The sequence below is a fragment of the Pelodiscus sinensis genome, chromosome 2 (genome assembly GCF_049634645.1).
Source record: "Pelodiscus sinensis isolate JC-2024 chromosome 2, ASM4963464v1, whole genome shotgun sequence".
NCBI classification, from domain to species: Eukaryota; Metazoa; Chordata; order Testudines; family Trionychidae; genus Pelodiscus; species Pelodiscus sinensis.
In genome coordinates this window covers 1503173-1529515 of record NC_134712.1, presented here as the reverse complement: position 1 = coordinate 1529515, position 26343 = coordinate 1503173, and the positions used below count along the sequence as shown (strand labels likewise).

At 54.0% G+C, this 26343-nt stretch overlaps 1 protein-coding gene across 4 annotated transcripts in view; it reads left to right on the top strand.

Moving 5' to 3' along the window:
- The window catches only part of LOC102447856 (uncharacterized), an 88937-nt gene that overhangs the window by 36309 nt on the left and 26285 nt on the right, over positions 1 to 26343 (top strand). For all 4 annotated transcript variants that reach the window (XM_075919944.1, XM_075919943.1, XM_075919946.1 and 1 more), the window contains 8 exons: positions 3320 to 3480; positions 3954 to 4251; positions 9576 to 9736; positions 10000 to 10297; positions 21086 to 21246; positions 21647 to 21944; positions 22339 to 22499; positions 22959 to 23256. In XM_075919944.1, coding sequence (XP_075776059.1) covers positions 3320 to 3480; positions 3954 to 4251; positions 9576 to 9736; positions 10000 to 10297; positions 21086 to 21246; positions 21647 to 21944; positions 22339 to 22499; positions 22959 to 23256 — 1836 coding nt within the window. The remainder of the gene's footprint in view (positions 1 to 3319; positions 3481 to 3953; positions 4252 to 9575; positions 9737 to 9999; positions 10298 to 21085; positions 21247 to 21646; positions 21945 to 22338; positions 22500 to 22958; positions 23257 to 26343) is intronic.

Genomic DNA, 26343 nt, shown 5'->3' with positions numbered 1-26343 from the left:
ATTTCATCAGGACCTGTGACTTGCTGACATCCAACTTTCCTAAGTAATTTTTAACTTGTTCTTTGTGTATCCTATCTTCTAAACTTACCCTCTCTCTGCTTGTATTCACTGCGTTAGGCACACCTCCAGACTTCTCGGTGAAGACCGAAACAAAGAAGTCATTGAGCATCTCCGCCATTTCCAAGTTTCCATCAAGCTCTTTCCCCTGCTGTATCACCCCTGCTCTGTCACACATGCTAGGGGGCTACTACAGACCTCCTACCTAGGCAGAAGAGGTGAATGAGGCTTAAAAAAAAAAAACTAACAAAATCATCCAAAGCGCAGGATTTGGTGGTGATGGGGGATTTCAACTATCCAGACCTATGCTGGAAAACTAACACAGCAGAGCACAGATTATCCAACAAATTCTTGGATTGCAGAGAAGACACTTTTTTTATTCCAGCAGGTTAAGAAAACTACTAGGAGGGGGAGGGGGGGATGCTGTTCTAGATTTGATTTTAACAAATAGGGAGGAACTGCTTGAAAATTTGAAAGTGGAAGGCAGCTTGGGTGAAAGTGATCATGAAATCATAGGGTTCATGATTCTAAGATATGGTAGAAGGGAGAACAGCAAAATAGAGACAAATGATTTCAGAAAGGCAGATTCCAGTAAACTTAAAGAGCTGGTAGGTAAGGTCCCATGGGAAGCAAGACAAAGAGGAGGAACAACTGAAAAGAGTTGGCAGATTTTCAAAGGGACATTATTAAAGGCCCAAGAGCAAACTATTCCACTGTGTAGGAAAGATAGAAAGTACGACAAAAAACACCTTGGCTTAACCAGGAGATCTTGCATGATCTAAAAATAAAAAAGGGGTCATATAAAAAGTGGAAATTAGGTCAAATTACAAAGGATGAATATAAACAAACAATACAGGTATGCAGGGGCAAGATTAGAAAGACAAAGGCATAAAACAAGCTCAAATTAGTTAGAGACATAAAGGGTAAAAAGAAGGTATTCTATAAATATATTAGAAGCAAGAGGAAGACCAAGGACAGGGTAGGCTCACTGCTCAGTGAGGAAGGAGAAACAATAACAGGAAACTTGGAAATGGCAGAGGTGTTTAAAGACTTCTTTGTTTCAGTCTTTACCAAGAAGTCTGATGATGAAGGATTGCCTAACATGGTGAATGCTAGTGGGAAGGGGAACGGTTTAGAAGATAAAATAAAATAAAATAAACAAGGTAAAAGTCACTTAGAAAAGTCAGATGTCTGCATGTCACCAGGACCTGATGAAATGTATCCTAGAATACTCAAGGAGCTGATAGAGGAGGTATCTGAGCCTCTAGCTATCATCTTTAAAAAATCATGGAAGTTGGGAGAGGTTCCAGAAGACAGGGAAAGGTCAAATCTAGTGCCTGTCTGTAAAGTGGGAAATAAGAACAACCCAGGAAACTATAGACCAGTCAGTTGATGATAATGGAGCAAGTAATTAAGGAATTCATCTGCAAATATCTAGAAGAAAATAAGGTAATATGTAACAGCCAACATGGATTTATAAAGAACAAATCACGTCAAACCAATCTGGTAGCTTTCTTTAATAGGATAACAAGTCTTGTAGATAAGGGAAAAGCGATGGACATGGTATACCTAGACTTTAGTAAGGCATTTGATATGGTCTCACATAACCTTCTTATCAATAAACTAGGCAAATACAACTTAGATGGGGCTACTATAAGGTGGGTGAATAACAGGCAGTATAACTGTTCTCAGAGAATAGTTATTAATGGTTCACATTCATGCTGGAAGGGCATAACAAGTGGGGTTCCAGAGGCGTCTGTTTTGGGACTGGTTCTATTCAATATCTTCATCAACGATATAGATATTGACATAGAGAGTATGCTTATTACGTTTTTAGATTATATCAAGCTGGCAGGGGTATGACACTTTTATAAAAAAAAGCAAACCTGATTTTGGGATGCATTACAGGTGTGTTGTAAGCAAAACCCAAGAAGTCATTCTTCCGCTCTACTCTGCGCTGATTAGGCCTCAGTTGGAGTCTTATGTCCAGTTCTGGGCACCACATTTCAAGAAAGATGTGGACAAATTGGAGAAGGTCCAGAGAAGAGCAACAAGAATGATTAAAGGTCTAGAGAACTTGACCTATGAAGGAAGGCTGAAAGAATTGGGCTTGTTTAGTTTGGAAGGAGAAGACTGAGAGGGGACATGAGAGCGGTTTTCAAGTATCTAAAAGGGTGTCCCAAGAAGGAGGGAGAAAAATTGTTCTCTGTAGCTTCTGATAATAGTAAAAGAAACAATGGGCTTAAATTGAAGCAGGGGAGGCTTAGGTTAGATATTAGGAAAAACTTCCTACCTGTCAGGGTGGTGAAACACTGGAATAAGTTGCTTAGGGGGGATTGGGGAATCTCCATCTCTGGAGAGATTTCAGAACAGGTTTGAGAGACATCTATCAGGGATGATGTAGATCAGGGATTCTCAAACTTTGTGATACTGCGACCCCCCCTCTAAGTTGCACGCAACCCCCCGGGGCGTCGGAACCCACAGTTTGAGAAACACGGATGTAGATGGTGATTTGTCCTGCCATAAATGTAGGGGACTGGACTTGGTGACTTCTCGTGGGCTCTTCCAGTTCTAGTGTGCTATGATTCTGTGATTCTTGTTCTCAGGTTCCATCCTTTGTAGACAGGAATATTACTGGACATTCCATATCTCCAAAGGTTTACTTCATCTTTACTCAGCTTTTTCTCTTTAAAACCACCATAAAGAACTGCAGCAGACACACGCCTGCTTTCAATTCAGATCTCACACTTTCTTTCCATTGGCTGTCCTGGTTCCCTGCCAACACTTCCTGGATACCACTGTTCTGGGTGTAACCCATTAGTTACTGAATGCTGGTTGATAACTACTCCCTACATCCCATTCTTTTAAAACAGTTGTGCACCCATCTAAGTAATTCTAGAAGTATTGCATGATTTGTTCCTCACAAATCTACATTAGCTATGAAATATCACATTATCCTCCAGGTGCTTTCAAACTGTTCAATATTTTGTTCCAGTGTCTTCTGAAACATCGAAGTTGGGCTGATTGGTCTAGAATTTGCCATGTCCTTTTTGTTCCGCGTTTTCGAAGACGGGTGCAATGATTGCCCTTCTCTAGTCTTCTCAGACCTCACCAGACCTTTATGAGTTCTCTATAAAAACATGAATAGTTCTGAGCTTGATTCAGCCGTTCCTTAGGTACTATCGGGTGAATCTCACCAGGCGCTGTGGGTGTGAACACATCTACCTTGTTTTGTCTCCTTGGCTTCTTCTCTTTCCTTTAGCTGCGGGACCATTAACGACACCAGACCCGGATCCCTCAGCACCATCTGCTGCGACGGGCTGGAGGGCCGCTACGTCACCATCGTCATCCCGGGCAAGTCGGAGTATCTGACCCTGTGTGAGGTCGAGGTTCTGTCTCAGGGCTGCTCCCAGCCCCCATGGGGTAAGAAGCTGGCACAATATGAATAGAAACTTGTTCCCTTTCAAGTTATACCCCAGTCCCTTCTGCGCCAGCCTCTGCCTAGTGAGACAGCAGAAACCCTGGGAGACTCTTCCCTTCCCACCGCTCCCCTGGGCGTGAGCTGCAGCTGGCAGAACAGCCCCATCCCTGCCTTGGGGAGCAGCGCCAGCGGGGTATGGGTCATAATGCGCTGAGAGAGGTTTTCTCTGGGCTGAGACCCAGGCACCAACTCGCTGTCGGCACCATCCTGCTCCCCTCACTCCTATTCCCCGGGTCCCAGCTCCCACTGTGAACCTGGCTCTCACATGGTGCCCGGTTTGCGTGTCACTGCCAGGAAGCACCTCTGGCTCTGTTGCGGGAGAAAGGGCTTCTGGAGCTCATCCCGTTCTCCCCCCCATACTGTGTCCCGCCAATGGGCACGTCCCACCTCCCCTCCTCTCACCCTCTGATTCCAGCTCAGAACTTGGCGCTGGGACGTCCGGCCACTCAGTCGTCCACGCACAAGGATGACACTGGAAAAGCCGAGCCTGGAAGGGCCGTGGACGGAAACCGTGATGGGAATTATAAACAAGGCTCCTGCAGCCTCACCAAGCTCGAAAATGAGCCGTGGTGGAATGTGGACTTGGGCAGCCGGCATTCCGTCTCCATGGTGATCGTGAAGAACAGGGAAGACGAGTGCTGTTGGGAGAGGCTGAAGGGGGCTCAGATCCATGTGGGAGACTCCCTGGCCAACCACGGCAAGGACAACCCCCTGTGAGTTGCTTCCCCGTTGTTGGCAGTGAGATGAGCTGCCTGAGGCTGTGGGTGCTTTGCTAGGGTGCAGGCACATAGCTATGGGTGAGCCTGGGTGGGTTGGCTTCCGCTTGGCTTCCAGGCAAACCCCAAATTGGAACTGTCGTGCAAGTGGGGGGGGGCACCATGTTTCTGAGTTGCCAGGGGTGCATGATGCCCCTTCCAATCTACGGCTCATCCCCTCTTTGACTCCGCCCCTGCCTGTAACATTCCATTCCTGCCCCCTTTCTCCCCTTTCCCTGGACTGGTACCCCCCCTTCCTCCCTCCATCGACTCTGTGCTCCTGCTCCTCCTCAGGGGCAGCAGGTGAACTGGCTATTGGGGGAGGCTAGCCCCAGGCTCCTCCCCCTCTGCCTGAGGACTCACCCCTCCTCTTTCGTCCCCTCCTCTGCCACAGCTCAGAACATCCCACCTCATCAGCCAGCTCCCATGGCCTCAGCACCTCCAATCCTGATTCCTGGGCAGGCACCTGCCTGCCCAAGGCCCATGTGGCAGGTCATCTGGTGGCATCAGCTGCAGCCTAGGCCACGTAGAGCAGGAAGGGATTGGGAGCTCAGGCCCTTCTGGGTGCACAGTGTAGGCAAGGCAACACCAAGTGATGTGGGTAGATTCAGCCCTCCCCCCCACATTATGATATTCACCCCATGAGCCATCCCCTCCCCTCCAGCACCCTCTGCATGCCGCAGAAGAGCTGAGAGCAGAGGGCGGGGGAGCGATGAGTGGGAGGGATGCAGATGGTCAGGGAGGCAGCAGGGGGTGCTGAGCACTCACTGTATTTTCACTCCTCTCGTGCCTGTTGAGTGGCAAAGAGCATCTGGAAATGGGGAAGGAGCCGCCCTCCTCCCTCCTGTCCCCTTCCCGCGCCTCCCAGCATGGCCCCCCCCACCTGAAGGTCAGGCCCCGCCCAGATTTCCCCTCCTAGCTGCGCCCCGGCAGTGGTGATCTGAGCTCTGGGCGGGAAGGGAATTGCATGGCACTGAGCACAGTGCCCCCTGCTGGGCCATGCAGGGTGGAGCCGTCGCTCTGCAGCCCCTGTGTGTTCTGTCTCTGCCCTCACTGCCGTTCTCCTGAATCCTCGCACCCGGGTCCCCGGGAACTGATGTTACTGGCTCCAGAGACTCCTGAGGCCTGGAGGGACCTTCCCCAGCCCCTGGTGTGAGCTGCCGTGTGACACGGGCCAGGGACCCTCACGCAGTGATTCTGTGCTGAGCCCGCAATCTCTGTGAGCTCCAGCATGTCTGTTCGACAGGTGTCCGGCCTTGACTTACAAGCTCCAGGGGAGGAGAATCCACCATGTCCCCCAGCAATTAGTGTTAGGGGAACAGCCCTTGCTGATAGCAATGTGAGCCCGGGTAGTTCCTGTCTGAATGGGGCTGTAGGGGGGGACTGCTGGACTTGCAGCATCTCTTACAGTGTCCATTCTCCCCATGCAGATACACAGAAAAGCAGGGCAGGAAGCCACCCCCCGGGACCATCCCTCCCTCCCCCCCAAGTCACTCTAAACCAGGGCGCAAATCATGGCAGCTGCTCTCCAGAGCCGCATGGCGTTACTGTGTGATCAGGAGCACCTGCCACTGTCTGGGGAGGGATTTCTGCTGGGAGCAGCTCCCTCACAGGGGCTTGGGACTCGTAGCTCCCCCTTTGGAGCCTCTTCCCTCTCGGACCCCTCTCCTAGATTGCCTTTTGAGGGGCACTCCCTGAGCGGCTGCCCTGAGCCCTGCAGTGCTAGGAGCTTCCTCTGTGATCTGTGCGTCCGACTGAGCCCCACAGCCCTGCCCTAGTGCCAGGAGCCACATAGCTAATTGGCAGCCCCCAGCCATTTAGGGAATTAATGATGCCCAGTGGATCTGGGTTGGCTCCATCTCCATAGCGGAGGTTGTTGCGAGGAAGAGAGTGGGGGAAACTAGGTGCTCGACCTCCGCAGAGGCCAGCTGCCCTGTGACCCACCCTGTGACTTGTGTGAAGACTGAAACCATGCCCCCATCTGCCTTCTCTTCTCCAGACTACACCCGCCTAAGGTCTTTAAGATTGTCATGAATAGGAGGAGTGCTGACCAGCACCCGGTGACTAAGGGGTTAACTCAGATACCTAGCAAAGGTGTTGGTCAAGGGGCCAGGAGAACCAATCAAGATAGAGGGTTGAAATCTGAATTGAATGTAGGTTCCCTGCCTGCTTTCTTTGTGTAGGAGTGTGAAGCTGGGGGAACAGCAGCTCTGGGGAGAGAGGGAAAAGAGCCCCAGAACGGGTTGGGCAGCTGCAGAGCCATTGTGACAATAGCTTCAGAGCTGGGGCACAGCCCAGACTTGGGTGACAGCAGCTCTAGAGCTCAGGTAGCAGTAGCTCCAGAGCTGGGCAGACAGCAGCCCAGAATGAGCATAACAGTAACCCAAGAGCCAGGGAGGGGAAGAGCAGCCCCAAGACTGCCCTGAGAAGTCAAGTGCTGTTTTTGAACACTTTTTTAAAATGCTGTCGGATCAAATCCAGCCAGCGTTTTTCTCTCATTTTTTAATGGAAACACACTACATTTCAGACCAAAGACACACACACACACACACACACACACACACACACACACACATAAAAATAAACTTTTAAAAAAGACATTCTTTCTAAAAGTGCACCAGAAGAGTAAAACTAAAGTTTTCAGCTACCCATTTAGGAGAAAGATTGGATGGGTAACAGTTAGCAGCTACCTTGAATCGTACTTAGCCATCCAATCTTTCTCCTAAATGGGTAGCTGAAAACTTTAGTTTTACTCTTTTGGTGTGCTTTTAGAAAGATTGTCTTTTTAAAAAGTTTTCGTGTATATATTTTTTGTGGTTTGGTTTGAACTACTCTGTGTGAATCTATGCCTCCCCTCCCTATTTACTATCATCTAAGCTTTGTGCTGAGACTTTTCTCTGTTTTCTAAGTTTGTTTTCCTTGGTTGCTCTGTAACATGTAGCAACCAAGTCTCAATGGTATCTTTTGACACAGACAGACCTGCCAGGTAACAAGAATCAAATCCTCACCTTAAAAGAAGGGATTTTTATTACAAAACGAAAGATTAACTTGAGAAAGCAGACTGGGTTGCTAGATGTACAGAGCAACCAAGGGAAACAAATTAAAACAGCAGATAAAAGTCTCGGCACAAAGCTTAGATGGTAAATGGGGAGGGGAAGCACTAGAGACTGCAGCTTGTTTTTCTCTTTCTTTTTTCAAGCTCTTTTGGGGTGAACAAGCTTGGGGTGCCCCTGTGGATGGTTTCAAGTGTTTGCCCCTGTTTTTTTAGGGATCAAAAAGCACTTGATGATGGCAGCAAATTCCCCCAAATCTATGTATTAGGATTCTGGGGGAAGTTTTTGTAACCAGTGTCAGTAGAGGCGAGGTTTTAAAGCTCTCTTGCGGACCCCCACTGCCTGAATTCAGAGTGCCAGAGTGGGGGACAGCCTTGGCACAGCCTGGTCCTTGAGGCCAGCTTGTCGTTTCGGCAGCTGCCCGTTAGAGTCGCTCCCATTTCCCCACATTTAAAGTGCTGGGTGGGAAGCAGGACACGGTGCTCCAGCTGAGTCCTCCCCTGGGCCAAGTAAAGTGGGTAAGTTGCTGCCCACGTCTTACACACAACCCTGCCCTGACGACATCCCTGAGTGACATTCGCCCCAGCCTGCCCACAAGGGGGGCTTATCTTAAATAGTGTATGTTCCTGGAGGCTTGCTTCTGGCTCATCAGATATAGGGGAAGGGAGGAATACGTGCCTCACTACCCCTATGCTCGGCATGTACAAAGTTCTTCCATGATTAACCCCTACAGGATTTCAGGTCAATTCTCCACTATCAGCATCATTTTGAACTCCCCTCCTTTCCCCCCGTGTTCTTTCAACTCCCAGAGCAGTTTTCACTGCAGCTTTTATAACTATCTTCTGTGTTCCTATGTCCAAGTCATTAGCGAAAATATAGAACAATCACCAATGCAGGACACTCCCCTCCGAAGCCCTTCGAGACACATGCCCTCAATTTGTCCATCAACTATTATTAAAAAAGGGATAGAAAATAAGACCCAGAATATCTTACTGCCCCTGTATAAAACTATGGTATGCCCACATCTTGAATACTGTGTACAGATGTGATCTCTGCACCTCAAAAAAGATATTTTGGCCTTGGAAAGGGTTCAGAAAAGGGCAACTAAAATGATTAGGGGTTTGGAACGGGTCCCATATGAGGAGAGGTTAAAGCGACTGGGACTTTTCAGTTTAGAAAAGAGGAGACTGAGAGGGGATATGATAGAGGTATATAAAATCATGAGTGGTGTGGAGAGGGCCAATAAAGAAAAGTTATTTATTAGTTCCCTAAATAGAAGAACTTGAGGACACCAAATTAAATTAATGGGTAGCAGGTTTAAAACTAATAAAAGGAAGTTCTTCTTCACACAGCGTGTAGTCAACCTGTGGAACTCCTTGCCAGAGGAGGCTGTGAAGGCTAGGACTATAATAGAGTTTAAAGAGAAGCTAGATAATTTCATGGAGGTTAGGTCCATAAAAGGCTATTAGCCAGGGGATAAAATGGTGTCCTTGGTCTCTGTTTGTCAGAGGCTGTAGAGGGATGGCAGGAGACAAATCGCTTGATCATTGTCTTCGGTCCACCCTCTCTGGGGCATCTGGTGCTGGCCACTGTCGGCAGACAGGATACTGGGCTAGATGGACCTTTGGTCTGATCCAGTACGGCCGTTCTTATGTTCTATTGTCAACTACTCCTTGTGTGTGTTTTTTCAAAGAGGTTTGAATCCTCCGGATAGTAATTTCATCTAGATGCTCTTTCCCTAATTTGCTTATGAGACGAGTGTCGTGGGATTCTGTCAAAAATCTTCCTAACATCAAAACCTCTCACGGCTCTGGCTTCCCCCCATCCATTAGGCCAGTTAGTCTGTGAAAGAAGAACATTCACCAGACACGGCATGTTTTGTGCTTCACAAATCCCCATCAGCTGTGACCTAGCACTATTATCCTCGCACTATTTTCACACTGTTCGATAATTTGTCCTAGCCTCTTCTGAGGTATCAAAGTTGTGTGGATTGGTCTAGAATTAGCCACATCCGTTTTTGTTCCCTGTTTCAATGACAGGAACAAGGTTTGCCCGTCTCAGGTACTCTGGGACTGCATCCATCCTTCTTGAGTTCTCTATAAAATCAGTAATAGTTCTGAGACTGCCTCAGCTAGTTCCTTAGGTACTATGGGGTGGATTTCACCAGGCACTGTGCATTTGAGTACATCTAACTTGTTTTGCCTCCATGGCTTCTGCTCTTTTCTTTAGCTGCGGGACCATCACCAACATCAGACCTGGATCTCTCAGCACTGTCTGCTGCAGAGGCTTGGAGGGTCATTATGTCACCATCGTCATCCCAGACAGGGAGGAGTATCTGACCCTGTGTGAGGTCGAGGTTCTATCTCAGGGCTGTGCCCCACCGCCAGGGGGTGAGGAGCCGGCAGAATGTGACTGGAAACCTGTTGTGTTTTGTGTTTATACCCCAGACTCTTCTGCTCCAATGTGGGAGGTGGTGGCTGAGAGAGAGTCTCTCTGGGCTGAGTCCCCAGCACCACCCTGCTGTCCGAAGACCCCAACTGCCCCCTCTGTGAGCCTGGCTCTCACGCGGCTCCTGGTTTGTGGTCACTGCTGGGAAGTGGTTCTGTCATGTGTGAGAGGGGCCCCCCTGCATCTTCTCACCTTTTGATTCCAGCTCAGAACTTGGCGCTCAGACGTCCGGCCATGCAGTCGTCCACAATCAGGGACTTTACTGGAGAAGCTGTGCCAGGAAGGGCCGTGGATGGAAACCGTGAAGGGGCGTATGATCAAAGCTCCTGCAGCCACACCAGGTTCGACACAGAGCCGTGGTGGAGCGTGGACTTGGGCAGCCGGCGTTCCGTCTCCTTGGTGATCGTGAAGAACAGGGAAGAAGAATGCTGTGCGGAGAGACTAAAAGGGGCCCAGATCCACGTGGGCAACTCTGTGGCTAACGGTGGCAGGCGCAACCCCATGTGAGTTGTTTCCCCGTGCTCTGCAGCGTGGCAGGGTCAGTCCCACTCCTGGGCCCCTGGTCAGCCCCATGTCCCACAGTTTAGGAATCATGGTATAAGACTCACTCGCCTTGGTTTGGTGTTTGCCCCTCTGTCGTCTCCCTGAAGCCTTTAGCAGGGCCGATGCTGTTCTGCTCGGCTCCTCCGGTCTCCTTATCAGTTTTCTTTCTCTGTCTCAAAACTCTTCCTTCCCTCTCCAAACTTCATTTCAATGCTCCAAACTCCTTCTCAACTCTCTCTTTCTCTTCTCTCCCCCGGCCCCAGGAGGGTTTTTAAAGAGGCCTTGTGGTAGCCCCAATCAGTTTCACTTGGCCCTTAATTGATTTGCAGCCACCCTGTCTCATCTCCTCTAATTAGCCAGGATTGATTTGCAGCCGCCCTGTCTCAGCTCCTCTAATTAGCCAGGATTGCTTCTGTTCCCTCTGCAAAAGCTGCCTCTCTCCCCTTCCACCAAGCTCTTTCACCTGCTCTGTCACATATCCCTCTCCCCTGCTCAACACTATGGGGTTGGGCTACTTGGGACGGCAGGCAGTGCACCCTTGATAGGCCGTTGGCATTGCCATGCTTGGCTCCGGCCCTATGCCTCACTTGGAAGTGGAATGGTTGTAGGGACAGGAACCATCGCGTTACTCTTGCATTCCTGTCTTTATTCCAGTGCATTCACTGTAGGGGCACGTGGTCTGTGACGAGGGTGAATTGTCGTCCGAGCAGGTAGTATCGTAGGCTCTCCATGGCCCACTTCACTGCAAGGCACTCCTTCTCCATGATGGCATAGTTTCTTTCCCTTGGAAGGAGCTTCTGACTTAGAAGAGCATCCTGTACTACCTCTCCCAGCCATTTGGTACCATACTGCACCCAACCCAACTTCAGAGGCGTCACTATTAGGAACACCCTCTCAAAATCTGGGGCTATGAGCCCTGGGTCACTGCACAGGGCTGATTTTAAGTCGTTGAATGCATCTTTTGCAGCTGGGCTCCATTGCACCATGTCTGGGCCCCGGGCTTTTGTTAAGTTTGTCAGGGGACACACCCTGGAAGCAAAGTTGGAGATAAACCTCCGGTAATACCCCACTAGTCCCAAGAAAGCCTGGACCTGTTTCTTTTGTACAGGCCGGGGCCAGTTCTGTATTGCATCCACTTTATCAATTGGGGCCTCACTAAGCCCCTCCCTACTACGTACCGCAGGTATTTGGCCTCTGCTAGTCCTGTTGCACATTTTGCCGTGTTTGTGGTTACGCCAGCTTCCCTCGTGGTGTCCAGTACAGCCACCACCTTCTCCAAATGTGTGTCCCAGACCGGGGTTTGGATGACGACATTGAGATAAGCAGCTGCATATGCACGGTGAGGGCGCAGCAGTTTGTCCATAAGTCATTAGAAGGTTGCAGGGGCCCTGGGTAGTCCAAACGAGAGGACAGTGTACTGATCTAGGCCCTCGGGGGTGGCAAAGGCTGTTTTCTCTCTGGCTTGCCTGGCCAAAGGAATTTGCCAGTACCCCTTGGTCAGGTCGAGAGTGGACAAAAAATGAGCCTTTCCCAGCCGATCAACAAGCTCATCTATTTGCGGCATGGGGTATGCATCAAACTTGGACACCTCATTCAACTTCTGGAAATCATTGCAAAAAAAAAACAACCAACCAACCAACCAGAGACTGTTGTCAGGCTTAGGCACTAAGACAACAGGGCTGGACCATTGGCTGTGGGACTCCTCAATGATGCCCAGTTCCAGCATTTTTCTTACTTCTTTTCGCACCTCTTTTCGCTTTGCTTCTGGGATTCGGTAGGGCCTAGCATTCACTCATACCACTGTGATTATGTGGTGCTTAACCTTAGTGATCCGGCCAGGCTCTGTTGAGAGCACATCTGAGTGTCGCTTCAGCATCGCACGAATCTCTGCCTTGTGGCCCAGGGTTAATTCTGGAGTAATCCCCACCTGTCCCTGTTGGCTTTCATCTGGTATTGCTGCCCCCAGGGCAGCCAGCTTTACCTCCTAGTCTCGCCATGGTTTCAGCAGGTTAACATGGTAGATTTGTTCAAGTTTCCAGGGACCAGGTTGCTGCACCTTATAATCTACCTCCCCTATATCCGCAACCACTTTATAGGGTCCCTGCTACCTGGCAAGGAGCTTGCTCTCTGCTGTTGGGACCAGCACCATCACCCGATCGCCCACCTGGAATTTCCGGATTGTTGTGCGATGGTTGTAGTAGGTTCGCTGGGCCTGCTGGGCTTTTTCTAGGTGCTCTCTTACAATGGGGTATCCTGAGCGATCCTGTCCTTCATCTGGAGGACGTGCTCTACAATATGGCGTCCATGGTTTGGCTGTCCCTCCCAGGTCTCCTTGGCGAGGTCTAGGATACCTTGGGGGTTTTGCCCCTATAGCAGTTCAAATGGGGAAAAACCTGTGGAGGCCAGGGTCAGCGATGGTACTTGGTCCTGCTGTGAAGGCAGGGGACTGGACTCAATGACCTTCCAAGGTCCCTTCCAGTTCTAGGAGATAAATTAATGGAGATTGCCTAATTTAAAAGGCCTGTGGCACTTCCCAGATGGCAAACATGAGGTATGGGAGTAGGGCATCCCCATCTTTCCTGTCCCGACTCACTGCCTTCCGGATCATGTCCTTGAGGGTGCGGTTGAACCGCTCGACGAGGCAATCCGTCTGCGGGTGGTAGACTGATGTCCTCAGAGCCCGTATGTGGAGTAGTGCACACAGGTCCTTCATTAACTTAGACACAAAGGGAGCACCCTGATCGGTTAGGATCTCCTTGGGTATCCCCACCCTCGAGAAGATTTGAACTAACTCCCTGGCGATTGTCTTAGAGTGGGTATTTCTCAGGGGAACTGCCTCAGGGTATCGGGTGGCGTAGTCCAGGACCACTAATATGCTCCGGTGTCTCTGATGGGTCCGTAGCGATGCGCTCAAAAGGGACTTCAATAATAGGTAGGGGTATCAGTGGGGCTCTCAAGTGCGACTGGGGCCCATGAAACTGGCATTCGGGGCAAGAGGCACAATATCGCCGAACCTCCATATATACCCCAGGCCAGTAGAACCTTCGTAAAATCCGATCTAGGGTCTTCTCAGCTCCTAGTGACCCCCGAATAAATGACTGTGCTAGGTCCAGCATGGCTCGCCGGTGACTCTGAGGCACCAAGAGCTGTTCCACCGAGTCCAGGCAGCACTCAGTACAGCAGATCCCTCTGGATAACGTAATAGGGTCTAGGGCCCTTGAGCCTTCCTTCTACAGAGATCCCGTTTACTTCAACTACCTCGTTACGAGTGTTTTGATACAAGGGGTCTTTGGCCTGGTCCGGTCCAACATTTTCCAGCGAGGGCCCTACCTGCCTGGGCTCTGGGGAACCTTCAGCCTCTTCCATCCCAGGGGGCCCTGCTGATCCAGGCGCAGCCTCAGGCTCGTCTACCTCTTGCAGTGCTTCATTCTCAGTTGGCTCAGGTTCCCTCCCGGCCAGGGCCTGCCTTAGGATTCAAGTGCCCAGTCTCTTGGCTGCCCTCCTCTCCTGCCTTGATTTCCGGGGTTTCCCAGGCTCAGAAAATCAGTCCTGGGACAATTTGTGGACGCTTGGGAGGGGGCTCTCTTCCTTCCCCTCAGTTGTAAGGAGCAGGGCACTAAACCCGGGGAAGTCCCGTCTGATCACAACTGGGTGCAGGCTGCAGTGGCTTGTATGAGGGCCTTGACTAAATCCTCCATCTTTTTTTCTCCTGTCTTACTAGGGTGGCCTAGCCTGCTCTGGGTCTCACTGCTGCAAGGTCTCACTGCTGTGAAACAATCCCACTTCTGACACCACACGTGGCAGGGCCAGTCACTCCTGGGCCCCTGGTCGGCCCACTGTCCCACAGTTTAGGAGTCGCAGTGTAAGACTCACTCGCCTTGGTTTGTGGTTTGTCCCTCTGTCGTCTCCCCGCAGCCTTTATCAGGGCCGATGCTGTTCTGCTTGACTCCTCTGGTCTCTTTATCAGTGGTCTTTCTCTATCTCCATACTCCAAACTCCTCCTTCCCTCTCAAGACTTCACCTCAACTCTCCAAACTCTCTCTCCATGCTCTAAACGCCTTCTCAACTCTCTTCAAAAAGCGGGTTTTTAAAGAGGCCTTGTGGTAGCCCCAATCAGCTTCACCTGGCCCTTAACTGATTTGCAGCCACCCTGTCTCAGCTCCTCTAATTAGCCAAGATTGCTGCTGTTCCCTCTGGTACAGCTTTTGTGGAGCGCTGGGGATGGCTCCCTCTGCCCCCCGCTGCTCCCCCTGCATAACTGCTGCTGCTACCTCCCCAGCCCCAGGGCTACAGGGCCATTCCCATCCTTGGCCCCACTGCTTGCCTCCCCACCCCTCCCTTGCTTTGTTGTGTCCTGCAGCAGGTGCTCACTAGATCCCCCCTCCCCCCAGCAGTGTCTTGCTGCCCCCCTGTCTCCTTGAGCAGGCTCCTCCTCACAGCCTGCATTCCCCTCCCCTCTTCTCATGTGCCCATGCCCCCCTCTGACATCTGGTTTGCTGCCTGAGCCTCCCACTCTTCTTTAGTTACCCTCCCTCCACGCATCGTTTCACTTCCCCCAAATAATGTACCCCCTCACCGTCCCAGTGCAGCCGGAGGAGCCGCTCTTACCTTCCCGTGCTGGGAGCTGTACCCCTTGTTCCTTTACCTCCCCCCCTCCTCCTTTGTGCGTTGCTGCCCTCCCACCCCACTTCCAGCCTAGCGGGGGGAGTGGTGAGCCTTCCTCTCTCTCCTCCTTCCCCCTCTCCCCTGCCCCTTGCTCTACCCCCTGGCACTATTGGTCTCTCCTAATTGTCTGTTCCTGTCTGTCCCCCCCCACGTAATGGAGAGGTAGTTGTGTGACGCCCCTGGCCCACCCCCCTCACTGCCTCTATGAATGCTGAACCCTCTGAGGCTGCAGGGCCACCTGCTCATGCAGCAGAGGTGGTGGACATGGACGGGGGTTCTGGGATCCCGACCGCTCCTGCCACGGTACCTTTTGCCACCAGTGTCACCACTAAGAAAGCCGCCCTGAAGGGCAGGAAGGGCCAGGGGACCAAGAAGGGCAAGAGCCCCGACCTGAAGGCAAAACTTCCTGTGACAAAGGCTACCCCCTCTGCCATGGTCTGGGCCATAGCTTCCCCGCTTTCCTGTCCCCCTGGGCCTTCCACCAGCTCCGGGGGCGACGGTGTCCCAGCCCCAGGTAGCCACTGCCTCCCCTTTCCCCCCGCCTGCTGCCTCCTGATCCACTGAAGCCGACTCCCAGAATTCCATCCTGGGGGGCTGCAGCCCCTTCCCCACCCTGACCAGCAGACACGGGGTCCATTGCCTCCTGGTGTCGGCCTCACCCCATATGGAGACCTGTATGCAGGTGTTGGCACGCATGGTGGAGCCTGTGGTCGTGGTGGCGGCCTCCAAGATGTTCGGGAAGGTAGTATTCTTCCTGCCATACGAGGCCGCCACCTAGGAGGCGGTGGAGAAGGGTTTGGGGGGTGGGGGGTCCATGTCCCACTCAAGCCTTTGGAGGATCTGGGCGTATGGGTGGTTTTTTCCTCTGTTCCTCCCTTCCTCCCCAATGCCACCTTACTGCCTTTCCTCTCCACCCTGGGGAGGCCTCTGTCAGTCCTGAGTCCCCTTCCTTTGGGCTGCAAGGACCCTACCCTCTACCACGTTCTTTCCTTCCGCCGGCAGGTACAAATCCAACTCCTGCCAGCGGGGCCTGGTGGAGAAGCCCTAAAAGGGTCATTTCTGGTGCCCTATCAAGGGGCCCAGTACCGGGTATATTACACCTTGGGGGAGGCCCGGTGCTTTCTCTGTCGGGCAATGGGGCACTTCATCCGTCTCATGCCCACCAATAAATCCCCGGGCATGGACGGGCTGACTGTGGAATTCTACCGCGTGTTCTGGGACATCCTCGGCCTGGACCTTGCCAGCATCTGGGCCGAGTCCTTGGAGAGTGGAGTCCTCCCTTTATTGTGCAGGCAAGCGGTGCTTGCCTTGCTGCCCTAGAAGGGGAACCTCCGTGATCTGAGGAACTGGCGTCCTGTCTTGCTCCTCAGCATGGATGATAAAATCGTCGCCAAAGCCATCTCCCTGAGACTCAAGTCCGTGCTGGCGGATGTGGTCCATCCAGACCAGACCTGCACCATCCTGAGCCGTACCATCTTCGACAACCCTTTATTTGGTCCGGGATCTTCTAGAGCTAGGGTGTAGGGATGGTCTGTCATTCACCCTCCTGTCCTTGGATCAGGAGAAGGTGTTAGACCAGATGGACCACGGGTATGTCCTAGGCTCACTGCAGGCCTTCGGCTTTGGTCCCTGCTTTGTGGGGTTTCTCCAGGTGCTGTACGCTTCCTCAGAGTGTTTGGTCAAACTCAACTGGACCTTCACCGCACCGGTCAGCATTGGGTGGGGAGTACGTCAAGGCTGCCCGCCATTGGGCCAGCTCTATACTCTGGCCATTGAGCCCTTCCTCCTTTTCCTTCACAAGAGGTTGACGGGGTTGGTGCTCCATGAGCCACAGATGCGGCTGGTCCTGTTGAAATATGCCTATGATGTCTTTCTCATGATCCGGGAAACCTGGCGTGGGTAGAGGCCTGCCAAGCCATCTACTCGGTGGCCTCCTCCGCCCAGGTCAACTGGGTCAAGAGCTCTGGTCTGATGGTAGGGGCCGGGTGGCAGGCAGGCTCCCCTCCCTACCCATGCTTCAGGCCATCAGCTGGAGGTGGATCTGCTGCTCTGTCTTGGCATTTTTCTTTCTGCCACGCATCCCTCTTGGCCGGAGAACTGGCAAGGTTTAGAGCCCAGTGTGGCTGAGCGGTTGCGGAGATGGACAGGATTACTCCGGTGCCTCTCCCTGCGTGGGAGGGCACGGATGCTTAACCAACTGGTCCTGCCTATGCTCTGTCACCATCTCAGCACCCTGGTCCCAACCCTGGGTTTCCTGGATCAGATCCAGCAGCTGATGCTGCAGTTCTTCTGGCCAGGATTACATTGGGTCTGTGCAGGGATTCTCCATCTTCCCCTGGAGGAGGGAAGGCAGGGTCTGATGTGTTTGCGCACACGGGTCTGTGTCCTCTATCTCCAGGCTCTACAGAGCCTCCTATATGATTCAGGTAGTCTGGCGTGGAGCACGCTGGCGCACATTTTCCTTCGCCGCTTCTGAGGGCTCCGATATGATCGGCAGCTCCTTTATTAGAGAGGTCTTCCGCGAGACCTCTCCAAGCTGCCATCCTTCTACCAGGATGTCCTCCGGGCCTGGAAGCTGTTCTCAGCAACCAGGTCCTTGGGAGCCACCGTGGGGGCAGACCTCTTCGCGGAGCCCCTGCTACTCAATCCCCATCTACGTGTGCAGGTGACAGAGTCCCCCTTGGTGCGCCAGAGGTTGGTTCTGGTAGAAGTCAGAAGGATCGGAGACCTCTTGGTCTATGAGCAGGGAGACGGGTGGATCCTCAGGCGCTCGCCCAGCGCATGGGGCTCTCCACCCTACGTACTCCCTGGCACATACTTCAAGAGGTGAAGGACACTTTGCCGCCCACTGCTCGGGTTTATCTCGACAAGGTCCTGCGAGAGAGTGCACCTGGTCCGCCCCTCACCTCCGGCCCACCTGATCTATCGATCAGCCCTAATCCCTGCGTACCTCCCCGACCGTCTCCCCCTCATCACCTGAGCTGGCTGCACACCTTGCAGCCGGTCCCCTTCCGAACCACGCCAAAGAGTCACCTGTACACGCTGGTGCTTCACATGCTCCATTTCCCCACCCTCGTGTCCTGCCCAGATACCAAGTGGTGGGACCTCCAATAGAGGGTGGGGAGCCCCAATGAGCCAGTCTCTATTCCACCTTGGTTCCACGGCCCACTGGGGACATCAGCTGGAGAATCCTGCACAGAGCAGTGAGCATGGGTGTGTATTTGGCACGGTTCACCCCCATTCTGGATACTTGCCGCTTCTGTGGTGAGAGGGAGAACCTGGCGCACGTTTATCTCGAGTGCGCCAGATTACAGCTCCTCTTTCGGTTCTTCCAGAACCTCTTGATGAGGTTCTGGCTGCACTTTTCCCCACACCTGCCAATCTATGCACACCGCAGCCGTAGCCCCACAAAGTCGTGGGACCTCCTGGTCAGCCTCCTCCTGGCTATCACCAAGGTGGTGATTTATAAGACCGGGAAGCAGAGGTTGGCCGAGGGAGGGGCCTGTGACTGTGGGGCCTATTTCCATTCCTGCATCCGCTCACGTATCCAGGCAGAGTTCCAATGGGCAGCATCTGCTGGCTCACTTGAGACCTTTAAGGGGCAGTGGGCGCGGTCCGGGGCGCTCTGCTCGGTATCTCCATCCGGTTCCCTCGTCTTAGCCCTTTGACCCTCACATCCATCCTGGTTTTCTCTTTATTTGTCCCAAATAATTACTTGGTTTTATGGGCTCAGTGGACCCTCCCCATAGGCTGGGGGGAGGTCCTTTAGATGTGGATGGGCTAATGCCCGCCCACCTTCCGGACTCCAGTAGGCTCACCTGCTCCATCACAGCAGCAAGTTGAGTCCTTCCAGCTCAGGCTTAGAGCGTGGGTCTCATTGCCAGTCGAGGCCTTTTCCCCTCTGAGTGGTCTGAGGTGGAGAGTGCTTTGCGGAGGGGCGGGGCAGAGGCCTAGCCACAGCTGGGCCAGGGAGGGCTGCAGCCCCACTTGCTTAGCTTCCACGCCCACACAACTCTCCGTGGTAGGGTAAGCACAGTGGCAGTGTTGCTGGAGGTGCATGATTCCCGTTCTGTCCCAGGGCTCATCCCCTCTTTGCCCCGCCTCGCCTGCCGTTTTCCATTCCTGGCACGCTGCTTCCTGCCCAATTTTCCCCCCTTCCCAAGATGTTCCCTTTCCCCCACCTCTTTCTTCCCCTGCTGCTCCTCATAAAGAGCAGGTGAGCTGGCTACCTTCTGTGCAAGGTCCTAACCCTCCTGTCCCAGTCCAGAGGCTAGAACACACCTACCGCAGGCTCTGCTGGCCCCCAGCAACCGGAGAGCCCTGACAGGCTTCATCTCCAGCCTCGCTAAGTCCCATGTGGCAGGTCATCTGGGGGCACCAGCCCCAGCCACACAGGGCTGGAAGGGGTTGGGAGCTCAGGCCCTCCTGGGGACACAGCATGGACAGGGCCACGCCAGGCTGACTGGGGAGGCTCACCCCCACCGACACACACACACACTACTATGCTCATCCCCCTTTCCCTCCCCTCCAGCATCCCCTGCATGCCGCAGAACACCTGCTAGCGGTGCGTGGGGGGGCACTGAGTCTGTGGGATGCAGATGGTCAGGGAGGCTGCAGGGGGTGCTGAGCACCCCCTGTATTTTTTCACTCCTCTTGTTCCCGCTGAGCGGTAAGGGCCAGCTGGAAGGAGAGCCTAGTCCCCTCCCACCTCTGTTCCCTCCCTGTGCCTCCGACACCTCCTCCTGGGTAAGGCTCGTGCATCTCCTCCTGTGGAATACATGTGAGCAAGCGCTCGAAGGAATGATTACACACCGTTGTGACTGTTGGGCTTCCAGATGTGTTGCTCCCATCAATTGCACACCCACCTCCTTTCCCGCTGGCGGAGTAGCGGGCGAGAAGGAACTGGGTCGGCAGGGTCATATACAGTGCACTGCACCGGCATCACAACAGGGAGCTAGACAGCCGACCCAACAGGGAGTGGCTGTGGAAAAACTGTCCGGCACTTGTGGGTGAAGCGCGCACACCTCAACTGGAATGAAAAAGAGCAACACCTCTCGAAGGGCAGCAGCTGCATAGGCGAGTGACCGTTTTCCCCTGAATGAACGGGATGTCATGGGGACTGCTGGGCTGGCTGCGTCCATTGCCCCCATGCAGAGACACAGACAGGCAGGGCAGAAAGCTGCCCCCAGGGGCCATCCCTTCCATCCCCCCCATGCTGAGACAGGACCAAGTCACCCTAGACCAGAGCACAAAGCACGGTAGCTGCTCTCCAGAGCCGCATGGCGTTACCGTGTGATCGGGAGCACCTGCCACTGTCTGGCGAGGGATTTCTCCTGGGGGCAGCTCCCCCTTAGGGGCTTGGGACTCGTAGCTCCCCCCTTTGGAGCTCTTCCCTCCCAGATCCCTCTCCTAGGTTGATTTTCCTGGGGCGCTCCCTGAGCAGCTGCCCTGAGCCCTGCAGTGCTAGGAGCTTCCTCTGTGATCTGTGCGTCCGACTGAGCCCCACAGCCCTGCCCTAGTGCCAGGAGCCACCTAGCTAATTGGCAGCCCCCAGTCACCTAGGGAACTAACTGCACCCGGTGGAGCTGGGTTGGCCCCTTCGCCTTAGGGGAGCCTGTCACCTGCTGCCCCATGACCACCCTGTGGCCTGTCTGAAGACTGTTTTCATGTCCCCATCAGCCTTCTCCTCCTGACTACACCCGCCCTGGTCCTTCAGCCTGTGTCCTGAGGCAGCTTGTCATTTTGGCTGCTGCCAAATGAAAGTCTCTCCCATTTTTTGACAACTTTCTTGAAGTGGGGGGTGGGAAGCAGGACACAGAGCTCCAGCTGAGCCCTCCCCAAGGCCAAGTAAAGTGGGTCAGTCACTGCCCACGTCTTACACACAACCCCATCCTGACATCCCTGAGTGACATTCGCTCCAGGGCCTAACAATAGAAAAAGGCTGGGCTGTTGCTGCCACTGCTGTGGTACGGGGAGTCTGGCTCAGCTACTCCCTTCAGTGCCGCAGGTTCATTCAATCAGATGCTGAGGGTTTGAATTTTTCCATCTTGTTTTGACTTCTTGGCCTTCGCTCTTCCCTTTAGCTGCGGGACCATCACCGACCCCAGTCCCGGATCCGTCAACACCGTCTGCTGCAACGGGCTGGAGGGCCGCTACGTCACCATCGTCATCCCGGGCAGGGAGGAGTTTCTCACCCTGTGTGAGGTCGAGGTTCTATCTCAGGGCTGTATCCCACCGCCAGGGGGTAAGGAGCTGGCACAATGGGAATGGAGACGTGTTCCCTTTCATGTTTTACCCCAGTCCCTTGTGTGCCTGCTTCTGCCTAGTGAGGCAGCAGAAACCGTGGGAAACTCTTCCTTCCCACTGCTCCCCTGGGCGTGGGTTGCAGGCTCCACATGAACATCATGCCTCATCTCAATGGGGTATGCGGCGTGGTGGGCTGAGAGAGGATCCACCACCCTGCTGTCGTTCCTGTCCTTAGGGCCCAAGTTCCTACTGTGAACCTGGCTCGCACGTGGTGCCTGGTTTGTGTGTCACCATCAGGAAATGGCTCTGGTCCGTGTGGGAGAAAGGGCTTCTAGAGGTCCCTCCTCCCCCGGCAACGGGCACGTCCCACCTCCCTTCTGTTCACCTGCTTACTCCAGCTCAGAACTTGGCGCTGGGACGTCCGGCCAACCAGTCGTCCACGTACAACAATGGGACTGCAAAAGCCGAGCCTGGGAGGGCCGTGGACGGAAACCGTGATGGGAAATTTGAACTCGGCTCCTGCAGCCAATCCGAGCTCGACACAGAGCCCTGGTGGACCGTGGACTTGGGCAGCCGGCATTCCATCTCCATGGTGATCGTGAAGCACAGAGAAGACGAGTGCTGCGGGGGGAAACTGAAGGGGGCCCAGATCCACGTGGGAGACTCGCTGGTGAACCAGGGCGAGGACAACCCCCTGTGAGTTGCTTCCCATTGTCTGCAGTGAGATAACTTCTCCCAGCTGTGGCCCAGGGGTGGGGTCTCATTGCTAGCCAGGGCCAGGGTGTGGCCGCTTCCCCTCTGAGTTGCTTGAGGCTGTGAGTGCTCTGTTATGGTGCCAGGGGCATAGCCGTGAGTGGGCCTGGGTGGGACGCAGCCTATCCACTTGGCCTCCAGGGCCACCCAGTACTGCGTGTAGGACTGTGATGGATAGGAGGGACACTGCCCTTTTCTAACATCCCAGCATTCAGCAACTAAACCGTTAAACCCAGATCAGTGGGTATCCGGAAGGTGTTGCCAGGGACACAGGAGAGCCAATAGAAAGAAAGTGTGAGACTTGTTTTGTCTCCTTTGGTTCTGCTCTTTCCTTTAGCTGCGGGACCATCACTGACCACAGACCCGGATCCCTCAGCACCATCTGCTGCAGTGGCTTGGAGGGTCGTTATGTCACCATCGTCATCCCGGGCAAGACGGAGCATCTGACCCTGTGTGAGGTCGAGGTTCTATCTCAGGGCTGTATCCCACCACCAGGAGGTAAGGAGCGGGCACGATGTGACTGGAAACCTGTTCCCTTTCATGTTACACCCTAGCCCCTCTGCACCAATCTCTGCCGAGTAAGGCAGCAGAAGCCCTGGGAGACTCTTTCCTTCCCACTGCTCTCCTGGGCATGGGCTGTAGCTGGCAGGAGCAGGTGTAGGAGGCTCCATGTGGCCATCGTGCCCGATCCCGGCCTTTGGGACCAGCGCCTTTGAGTATGGGACGTGTGGTCTAAGAGAGGCTCTCTCTGGACTGAGATCCAGGCATGAACTTGCTGTCTGCACCATCCTGCTCTCCTCACTCCTATTCCCAGGGTCCCGGCTCCCACTAGGAACCTGGCCTGGTTAGTGTGTCACTGACAGGAAGCAGCTCTAGCTCCGTGAGGGACCTCCCCCATCCCATCCTTTCCGGCAACGGGCACGTCCCACCTCCCCTCTTCTCGCCCTCTGATTCCAGCTCAGAACTTGGCGCTGGGACGTCCGGCCACTCAGTCCTCCAGTGTTGAGCACAAGACTGGGCAAGCTGAGCCTGGCAGGGCTGTGGATGGGAACCGTGATGGGAAGTTTGAACTCGGCTCCTGCAGCCAGACCAAGAACGACCTGGAGCCGTGGTGGAGCGTGGACTTGGGCAGGAGGTATTCCGTCTCCATGGTGATCGTGAAGAACAGGGAAGACAAGTGCTGCGGGGAGAGGCTGCAGGGGGCCGAGATCCGCGTGGGAGACTCCCTGGTGAACCACGGCAAGGACAACCCCCTGTGAGTTGCTTCTCCCTTGTCTGCAGCAAGACGGGCCCTCCCAGCTCAGGCACAGGGGTGGGGTCTCATGGCGAGCTGGGGCCAGGGCCTAGTCTCCTCAGGTATGTCTACACTACAAAGTTAGTTCAAACTAACTTTCATAGGCGCTGCACTAGCGCTCCGTTAGGTCGAATTTAATTCGAACTAACGGAGCGCTTAGTTCGAACTAGGTAATCCTCATTTTACGAGGATTAAGCCTAGTTCGAACTAGCTAGTTTGAATTAAGGGCTGTGTAGCCCCTTAATTCGAACTAGTGGGAGGCTAGTCCTCCCCAGGTTTCCCTGGTGGCCACTCTGGCCAACACCAGGGAAACTCGTCTGCCCCCCTCCCGGCCCCGGACCCCTTAAAGGGGCACGGGCTGGCTACGGTGCCCATGCCAGGTGCAAGCCTGCCAGCACTCAGCCAGCAGACCCTGCACCTGGCACGGATCGAGCCAGCCACCCGATGCCCCCCAGCCCTCCCCCTCTTCCCGGGACCAGGCTGGCGGCTCCCGGGAGCTTGCCCGGGACCGCAAGAGGCAGGCACCCGCCTGGGCTAGTGTGGACATCGTGGACCTTGTCCACGATCTCCGCACTAGGCACAGGAAAGTGGCTGGCTAGGGCAGGAGAGCTGCCAGCCTGGCCACTCAGGAGCAGGTGTGCAAGAGAATCAAGGGGGTCCACTGAGACCCCCGACCCTGAGCCCTGAGCTTACAATGGATGTCCTGGGTCAGACCAAAGGTCCATCTAGCCCAGTAGCCTGTCTGCCGACAGCGGCCAACCCTAGGGACCCTGGAGGGGATGGACCGAAGACAGTGACCAAGCCATTTGTCTCGTACCATCCCTCTCCAGCCTTCCATAAACCTTGGGCAGGGACACCACTCCTACCCCCTGGCTAATACCACTCCATGGACCCAACCTCCATGACTTGATCTCACTTCCCTTTAAACTCTGTTCCAGTTCTAGCCTTCACAGCTTCCTGCAGCAAGGAGTTCCACAGGTTGACTCTTTGCTTTGTGAAGAACAACTTTCTGTTACTAGTTTGAAGCCTGCTACCCATTCCTTTCCTTTGGTGTCCTCTAGTCCTTCTTTATGGGAACTAATGAAGAACTTTTCTGTATGTACCCTCTCCACCCAACTCCTGCTTTTAGAGACCTCTATCCTGTCCCCCCCCCCCCCCCGTCTCCTCTTTTCTAAGCTGAAAAGTCCCAGTCTCCTTAGCCTCTCTTCATATGGGACCTGTTCCCAACCCCTGATCATTTTAGTTGCCCTCCCCTCTCCCAGCCTCTCCCTTCCAAATATTGGAATAAATTGCCAAGGGAGGTGGTGGAATCTCCCTCTCTGGAGATATTTAAGAACAGGTTAGATAGACATCTGTCAGGGATGGTGTAGACGGAGCTTGATCCTGCCTTGAGGGCGGGGGGCTGGACTCGATGACCTCTCGAGGTCCCTTCCAGTCCTATTATTCTATGATTCTATGATTCTATGATTCCCCTCTCCCACCTCCTTTTCCTAGTCTCCCCCAGTTTTGTTCAATAAAGACAGATTCCATTATGGAAGACACATTATCTTTATTTTGTACATAAAGAAGAGGGGCTAGGGAAGGGTAAGTGGAAGGAGGTGAGGGAGGAATGGGGCACGAGCCATCCTTAACCCCGCTTCAGGGTCCACTTAATGTGGACGCGCTAGTTCGAATTAGCAAAACACTAATTCGAACTAGTTTTTAGTTCTAGCTGCGTTAGTTCGAATTAACGCTGTAGTGTAGACATACCCCTCTTCTCTCAGCTGCCTGAGGCTGCGAGTGTTTTCCCAGGAGTGCAGGGGAAAAGCCTTAGGTGACCCTGAGTGGGGTGCAGCCCCACCCACTTTGCCTCCAGACGAACCCCAAATCTGAGCTGTAGCACAAGTGGGGGGGCACCGTGTTTCTGAGTTTACAGGGGTGCATGATGCCCCTTCCACCCTACGGCTCATCCCCTCTTGGACCCCACCCTGGCCTGCTATCTCCCTTTTCTGTCACTCCGCTTCTTGCCCCATTTCACCCCTTTCCTTGGACATATACCCCCCCGCCCCTGACTCTTTCTGCCCCCGCTCCTCATGGGCAGTTGGTGAACTGGCTGTTGGGGGAGTCTCCTCCCTTTCTGCCTGAGACGCACCCTTTCCTTTCTTGCCGATCCCCCACCAGTTCCCAGGGCACCCCAACCTCTTCCGCCAGCCTCAGCATGCCCAATCCTGGAGCGCTGCGCTAGCCTGCCCAAGTCCCATGTGGCAGGTTGTCTGGTGGCACCAGCCCCAGTCTGAGGCACAAAGCGTGGGAAGGGACGGGGAGCTCAGGCCCTCCAGGGAGCAAAGAACAGAGCAGGGAATCCCCCAGGGATCCCTCTCCCATCCTGCATTTCCAGCCGCTGACAGAGGCTAGGGCAGGCGGGGGCAAAAATTCAGAAATGTTTGAAGTGGCCCCGGGCCGCACTGGAGGGGGCGGGGTCTCAAGCGGAAGGGGCGGGGCCAGGATATTTCCCCCCTTCCCCACCCATAGCCCATGATTGGTCTGGGGGTGGGGGAGTGCCTTTGTTCCCCTCTCAAGAGGCTCCCTCTAGGTGCCCATGCCGCTGGTGGTGGGAGGAGACTTTGCGTGCTCCCCCTTCTGCCCCCAGGTCAATCAGGAAGCACATGAAGTCCCCTCCCGCCCTGCCAGGAGCACATGGCACTTCTAAGTGCTGCATGCTCCTTGCAGGGCAGGGGCAGGGTGGAGGAAATTCTGTGAGCTTCCCTTCTCCCAGACCCTAATTGGCCTGGGGCTGGGAGAGCGGCAGGGCCTCCACGGGCCAGATCAACCCGCTTGGTGGGCCCGCTCTGGCCCACGGAGGCCCTTTTCCCACCCCTGGGCTAGGGACACCATTCCTGCCTAGTGTGGCTAATAAGTATTGATGGACCTAACCTCCACGAATGTATCTAGTGCTTTTCTGAACGCTGGTAAAGTCCTGGTCTTCACAGTATGCCTGCCTGCCAAGGAGTTCCACAGTGAAGAAAAACTTCCTCCTGTCAGTCCCCGTAATACACGAGGTTCGAAGGG